At 37.8% G+C, this 7,221-nt stretch overlaps 1 protein-coding gene across 1 annotated transcript; it reads left to right on the top strand.

Moving 5' to 3' along the window:
- Window positions 1–1,601: 1,601 nt before the first annotated feature.
- On the top strand, window positions 1,602–2,587 carry LOC115992727 (auxin-responsive protein SAUR72-like). Its single transcript, XM_031116949.1, has one exon. It carries the CDS (start codon window positions 1,730–1,732, stop codon window positions 2,246–2,248), a length of 519 nt encoding a protein of 172 aa, XP_030972809.1. The 5' UTR covers window positions 1,602–1,729; the 3' UTR covers window positions 2,249–2,587.
- Window positions 2,588–7,221: the final 4,634 nt, after the last annotated feature.

The raw sequence follows: 7,221 nt of genomic DNA, 5'->3' as shown, positions 1-7,221 counted from the left end.
ATTAGGGTCTTGAAGGTCTCCAGGTGGTCCAGCGGGTCCTTGACCCCGTCATAACTGTCTATATGTGGCATGCGGAATTTGCTTGGTAAAGGGTAGGAGTTGACGGTGGCGGTGAACGGCGAGTCAGTTCGGTTGACAAGGTCGTCCAGGTCGCTTGATACTCGTCCCTTGAGAGCATTCATCATAACCTCCATTTGTTCCTTCATGGCCTGCATCTCCGCGATAACAAGTGGCGGAGCAATCTCTGCGAGGGAGGGGAGGCTCGTGTTCTGCCGTTCTGGTTTGCTCGGGGCGTTGCTGGCCTGGGGGCCTTCCTGATTTCTCCTGTCGGCGCTAGTTCCCTCTTGATTTGCTCCTTGGTTGTTGGGGGCTGCATTCTTCTGTCTCAGTTGCTCTTCTAGGTCGTGGTTTTGTTTGGTGAGGCGCTCTACGGCAGCGGCGAGTGTCCTCACCTGTCTTTCAAGAGCAGTCGTAGGGGCTTCTTCTTCTTGAACGTCGTTGGTAGTCGCCATTGAGCGAGTGAGTACCATGTAACTCTTTTGTCTAGGAAGCGAGAATGTGCTACGCTTCCCACAGACGGCGCCAACTGATGATGCCGGAAACAGTACCACCAATGAGTCACACGTTCCTCGTACGATCAAATGGCACCTGCACAACGAAAAGGAATAACCTAGCAAAGAGTACCGGTGTGGTACCGGCCAAACACCTCCGAAGGTCAAGTTAGAACTATTCTCACTGCTCTAGAGTGCTAGAGAGGGTAAATTATGCGTACCTTGTTTTGTGGGGGTGCTTGGGTTTTTATAGTAGTAGATGGTTGACCTCTCTTCCTTGGAGTAGAAGTCTTTTCCTTATAGGAGTCTTCTTGGGCGTATTTTACGGGATTCTTTCCATATAGGAGTCCTTAGGTTCCTTGAAACGTGGGGAGCAAGTTATTTTACTTATATACGTAAGCGTGCATATCAATCAATCCGTAGACCGACGCCGTCAGTTTAGGATAACCCCGTCTGCCCAAGTTTACTCCCGTCTGTCTAATTACTCCCGTCTGCCTAATTTTACTTCCGTCTGTCTAATTACTCCCGTCTGCCTAATTTTACTTCCGTCAGCTTCAGGATGCCCGGCTTCATGTGGGCTCTTCCTTCACTCCTCCGTCAATCTTGAAGAAATGCTGACGGTACAGTTCCATCTCGTCATCTTTGTCAAGCCTGGCCCGTCACTCTTGTCTAACTAATTTTACCCTCATCAGTTAACATTTTTAATAATCCAACCGTTCATCTTACATAACTAAAGTCTCAGTACATATAGCTGACTTCTTCACACACACACAAGAAAAGAGAAAAAAAAAAAAAAAAAGAGAAGCGAATATTAAGCTAAGAAAGTAATGTTGCAGAATCCAAGAATGTGAGGCTAAAATATAAATTACTCACCTAGGGATTAAATCTCTAAATAAACAAAAACAAAAAGGCCTTGATCGATTGGTTATGATTCATGAGGCAGTTGCACCAGTAACCAATGTACCATAACTTTAATGAATAATGATATATTATATGTACAAAATAATAAAATATCAAGTACTCATTAAATATTGCGGGTAACTCAGCGCACCACCAGCATCTTCAACTTCTTTAAATGCGTACACCACCACCCACTTGCGATTCATTCACACAAAGGAGCTGCTATAGCATTTGAAGGACACAACACTAGTTCTCTTTGCAGAAAACCAGTTAACTTGATGGATTCAAAGAAGTCTAACAAGATCAGGGAGATTGTTAGGCTTCAACAGATCCTCAAGAAGTGGAAAAAGCTAGCAAATGCTTCAAAGAACAGCTCCAACACTACTTCTTCAAGCACCAACACCAGCAATGGCAGTACTGGCAGTAAAAGCATCAATTTCATTAAGAGAACACTCTCTTTCTCAGATGTTTCAGGGGCTTCCAATGATGTTGTCCCAAAAGGGTTTCTTGCAGTTTGCGTAGGAAAGGAGTTGAAGAGATTTGTTATCCCAACTGAGTACTTGGGTCACCAAGCATTTGCGATATTACTAAGGGAAGCTGAAGAAGAATTTGGTTTCCAACAAGAGGGAGTGCTTAAGATTCCATGTGAAGTGTCTGTGTTTGAGAAAATCTTGAAGGTGGTTGAAGAGAAAAGAGAGGTGTTCTACTTGCATGAATTAGGTTTCAATGCAGACAGTGGGTGCTACTCATCAGATTGTGAGCTTACACCCTCTCATCATCCTCAAATGTGTAGATGATTATTTCATCGATTTTCTTCTTTACCAAATCTTTTTTTTTTGTCTTTAATGTTGTGAATGTAATGTATGAGGGATCCAATATTGAGTGAGATCGGAGGAGGATTTAGGGACAATAATGTAGACTTCTCTTTATTATTGAGGGAAATTAGTTACTAGTTAGATATCAACTATATATGATCCAAATGTTATTGAATCTGCCATTATTTTGGTGCAAAGGACATCAGATTTTCTTCATTTGAATGAAAACATCGAGTTGCCTCTTAAGTGCAATTAGTAGTAGCTAGCCAATACTGTCATATATAGCACTGTGAAAATGGTATTTGTGAGGTTAATATGACATTTAGGATGCATTTCACTTCCTAATTCTATCTACTTTTCTTTTTCCTTCTTTATGTTATGGTTACTTTTTCTTTTTTCCCCTGTTTATAGTGAATGCAATATATGGGAAAGAAAGAGGTTACAGTAGAAAAATTCTTTTCTAGGTACAATTGGGAGCAGTGAAGATCCATGTGTATCTAATATATATCTACCATTATAATTAACATAGTAAATGGCAATGAATGATAAAGACAAAGAACATAACTGATGTTAGTTGTTGGACCACAAGCTACAGAAACACCGCCTGGGTTTGAGCTACCCGGTCAAGGGACCTACAACTAGTTTAAGGTACAAGGTCTGGGCCAGGATATATAACAATTGTGCATGAATTATATACTGGGTATCACTATAATTGCCCTATTCATATTTATTTCCCTCGTATATATATATATATATATATATATATATATATATATATTTATATATAGTAATTGTTTATAAACACGGCCCAAAAAAACGCGGCCTAATGCCCGCGTTTTGTAGTGATTCATTTTTTTTAGACCTTGTTTTGATCCTTCTGGCCTTTTGGCTGACTGGTTTGATGAATAGTACCGGTTGTAAAAAATTGGCTTTATTTTTTTATTTTTGAAAAATCAGGTGGCTTTAATTATTTGGTCCTTTCAATTTTGGGAAACCATTTGGTCAAACCACTTTCTCTTTTAAGGAAACCTTAATCCACAAACAAAATATCGTGGATCACTAATCTTCTTATTAAAGATATTTAATAAAGGTCTAAATATGTTGTACAGCTCTACTCCATGTTTATTGTATATCATCTATTTGAAGTTCAAGCAAAGAAATTCTAATTTTATTTGAATTAAAAGTATTGTAAACTTGTGGTAGCTACAATCCTAAACTAAACATAGACTATAGTCTATATATGTTTAGTTTAGGATTTACCTACTACAAATACACTTTAATGGATTTATTGTAAAAGAAAAGGCTTAATAGTAATTAAATATGTAGTAGGCTTTTAAGGTTGAGTCAGCTTGTATATTTCTCTTTATTCTCTCTCTGCCTTTTTATTTTATTTTCATATTTTCTGCGTACACTTTATTATAGCGTACAAAGTTATATTTATCTTTTCTAACATGATATAAGAGTTGCGTTTTATCTTTTCTAATATGATATTAGAGTAATGTTTCCATGACTTTCATTAACATATATCATTATTATCATCAATCGTTATATCTATGTTCGTTCTCTAACAATTATTGCCAACCATTCTATAAGAGTCGTCTTGATCTGTTACATATCATGGACACTGTCTAGATTTGATAAGACAATCTTCGTGATTTAACAATGTTAAAGATATATTAGCCCATTAGTATAGGCCTAAGCCTAATTCTACTTTGTGTGCAAGCCAAGTCTCCTACTTGTACTAGAAGTCTATTAGTCTAGGGTTTAGTCTGCTATATATACACATGTTATGATTCATTGTAACACAGGATTTGTACTACACTTTAATATATTATTGATGTAGCACTTTGGGGTTTCCTTCGTGGATGTAGGCCGTTAGGCTGAATCATGTAACTCCCGTGTGTTATTGTGTTCTATACTTTATACTTTCGCTTCCGCATCTATATTAGCATATTCAACATGATGTATCAATGCTAATATTTTAACAAACAACATTTAAAAGGAAGATGTATATGTCTTTTGCATTTGATCATTTTTGGTTTCCTTTTGAACAAGTGAATCCATCATCAACCATAATTCGCTGAGTACCACATACTACATATATGTTGATTGGTAGCCTAAATCCTTTAACTTTATTTCGAATAAAATCTTTTTGTCATGTTAGGTCGCGTTACTTAGATGACCATACTTCTGATCAGTAGCATTTATTGACTTTATTTTTAGTCACGCGACCTTGTCATCTTCAAGTAGCGTTTTAAGGCCACACTTTCTATCAATAGCCTCCACATGTATGATTTGCAATATGTTAAGCATTCAATCTTCAATCATTACGCACATTTAGCCTTCAATATTCTAGCTTGTCATATGTGCTTTTAATATGGCCTAGCTTTGTCCACTCCACATCTAATTCGGTTATAATTTTAAGGCCCAAGTATGTCCTATAACTTTATTTTAGGTTTATTGTATCTAATAATCTTTACTTTTTTTTTTTTTTTTTTTTTGAGAAAACAGAATGATATTTTATTGAAAAAAAACTATCTTGCCAAATTGGCTACATCTTGTTGAACAATATTGAATAATGGTTCGGGAACTCCCTCCATCCAAACTACATAGCTTGAGACATTAATAGAATATCTTGCTAGACTATGTGGTAATCTATTGCCATCTCTTCTACAATGAGAGTATAGCAATTTTGCATAATGACTAGAGAAAACCGTGGCATCATGAATCAAAGGCTCCACTGAAGCAATTGAATGTCCACCTTTGAAAGAGTTTATAAGCTACTCTGAGTCACCTTCAAGGACAGCCTCCGTTATACCTATTTCCTCACCAAACTCTAGTGCCCGAGCAGCAGCTACTGCTTCAATCTCAATAGGCTGCAGAGCAGGTGCAACGGTTTGAGCAAGAGAGGCCATAACAGCTCCTGTGTGATCACGAATAACCACCCCAATCCCGCTCATATTTTCCTGCTTGAAAATTGCGCCGTCGAAGTTTATTTTGAAGCTTCCGGCATCAGGTGGTTTCCATTTCACTCTCTGTGGAGGTAAGGGCGTTGGTTTAGCTGGGATTTTAGCCATGAATTCCTCCAGTTTTTCCTTCGCCTGGGCTTCAATCATGTCCGATGGGCAGCAAGGTTTGTTGAGCCGAATCTGATTCCGTTGATTCCATAAGCACCACGTCACCATTGCAAAGAGCTCCGGATTGCCACTGTTTTGAAGTATCCATGATAATAGCTCCTTAAAGTTGACGGGGCTTATGTTGTTGCAGCCGTTCCACTCTGATGATGTCCAGGCAGACCTGTTCTTACTGCAAGACCACAAAGCATGTAACGTGGTTTCATCCTCCATCATACAACGCCCGCATCTGCCATTCTCCAGAATGTGTCGTCGCTGCAAATTTTCTTTTGTTGGGACTGCCTCACGGCTTGCTCTCCACAGAAAATTTTTAATCTTATTTGGGACTCGCAAATCCCAAATGCTGCGCCAGAAAATTCTGTCCTCTGCCAGTGCTTCTGTTGCCCCTGAAACATCATCTTCATGCTGTAAAAATCTGTAACTAGATTTACAGTTATACTTCCCTGTTTGAGTCCATGGCCAAAACACCTTATCTTCAGTGGGGAATCTTGAGAGCGGGATTGATTTAATGATGGCAGCTTCCCCCGGAGCAAAAAGACCATCGATCACATCATCATCCCAAGTCCTTGAATCTTCCTTGATGAGTTTGTCGACTGTGGCTTCCTCCCAACCTTCAAGAACGGGTGATAAAATTCTCGCCGGTGGTTTAGATGGAAGCCAAACATGATGCCACACCTTCACTTTCTGCCCATCGCCTATTCTCCAACGTGCACCCCTTTTGATCACATCTTTACTTGAAGTGCAAACAAATACTTATTTTGCAATAATGTAACTTTGTGTTAATTATTCTATGATTAGTTTAAAATTTAATCTACAATAATACCCTTAAATAAATTCATTGTAAAAGATAAAACTTAATAACAAAAATGCAATCATCAAATTCTTTTTGTTGTTGATGCATGCCTTTAAAGTCAATCATGTAGTAATTACCGATGTTCTATTTTTTTTTTTATCTTCCTAATTTTTTTCCCTATATTCTTATACACATTATTACGGTGATAAAGTTGTGTCTGGTTATCAAATCCCATACAGCACGTCAGTCATGTAATTGTCCTAAAAAATTCTTATGAAGTTTTATTTTTAAAAAGTGCGCACAATGGGTTCAAGTGATAGTGTTGTATTAATGACGTATTTTGTGGTACTCCATATCTATAGTTTGAAGTTGAGTCCCACCTTTTCTTCCCAATTTTCTAACTATCAAAAAAAAAAAAAAAAGGTTTAACTTCAATGGCCTAACTGTCAATAAATTGGCAAGTGAACAACGAAAACTGAAATTCATGTCCACGTTTCTATTTTTGATAATCCTGTCGACCATGTTTCTTTTAATGCACCACTGAGCATTTCACTCTGATTATTTCTTTTTCTTATATACCTCACCATCATATTTGATATATGATTGGTGTTTTTAAGTTTTTTTACTAGGCCTAGTTGAGAAGCACAGACTTAAAGCCATATAAACTCAGCTCGGGGTTTGAACCAACCCTACGGGTCCAACGCCTTTGACCAGCATATCCAGTCTAACACTGCATGAAGCATGATTCTACTTTAAATTTTTAATCCAATCTGGTTTTTAGTGACGGATTTCCTTATAATATTCTCTATACCATGTTCATTTCAGCTTGACTGTAGGCAAGTTGCATTAAATATCAAAGTGTTTGCACTCATTTCCACAATTTTAATTTTAAGCAATCTTTCCGCTATTGCATGATCAGTATTCAGTAGTAGCATCACAGGAAATTCACAATTTTATACTATGGGCTACTCTTATCTTTGAAGCATTAGAATTTCCAAAGAGTCAAAGATAAATATTTTAACTGCTCT

This window comes from Quercus lobata, chromosome 5 (genome assembly GCF_001633185.2).
Source record: "Quercus lobata isolate SW786 chromosome 5, ValleyOak3.0 Primary Assembly, whole genome shotgun sequence".
Lineage (NCBI taxonomy): Eukaryota > Viridiplantae > Streptophyta > Magnoliopsida > Fagales > Fagaceae > Quercus > Quercus lobata.
Note: the sequence above shows the minus strand (reverse complement) of the source record. Positions and strands in the feature narration are given on the sequence as shown.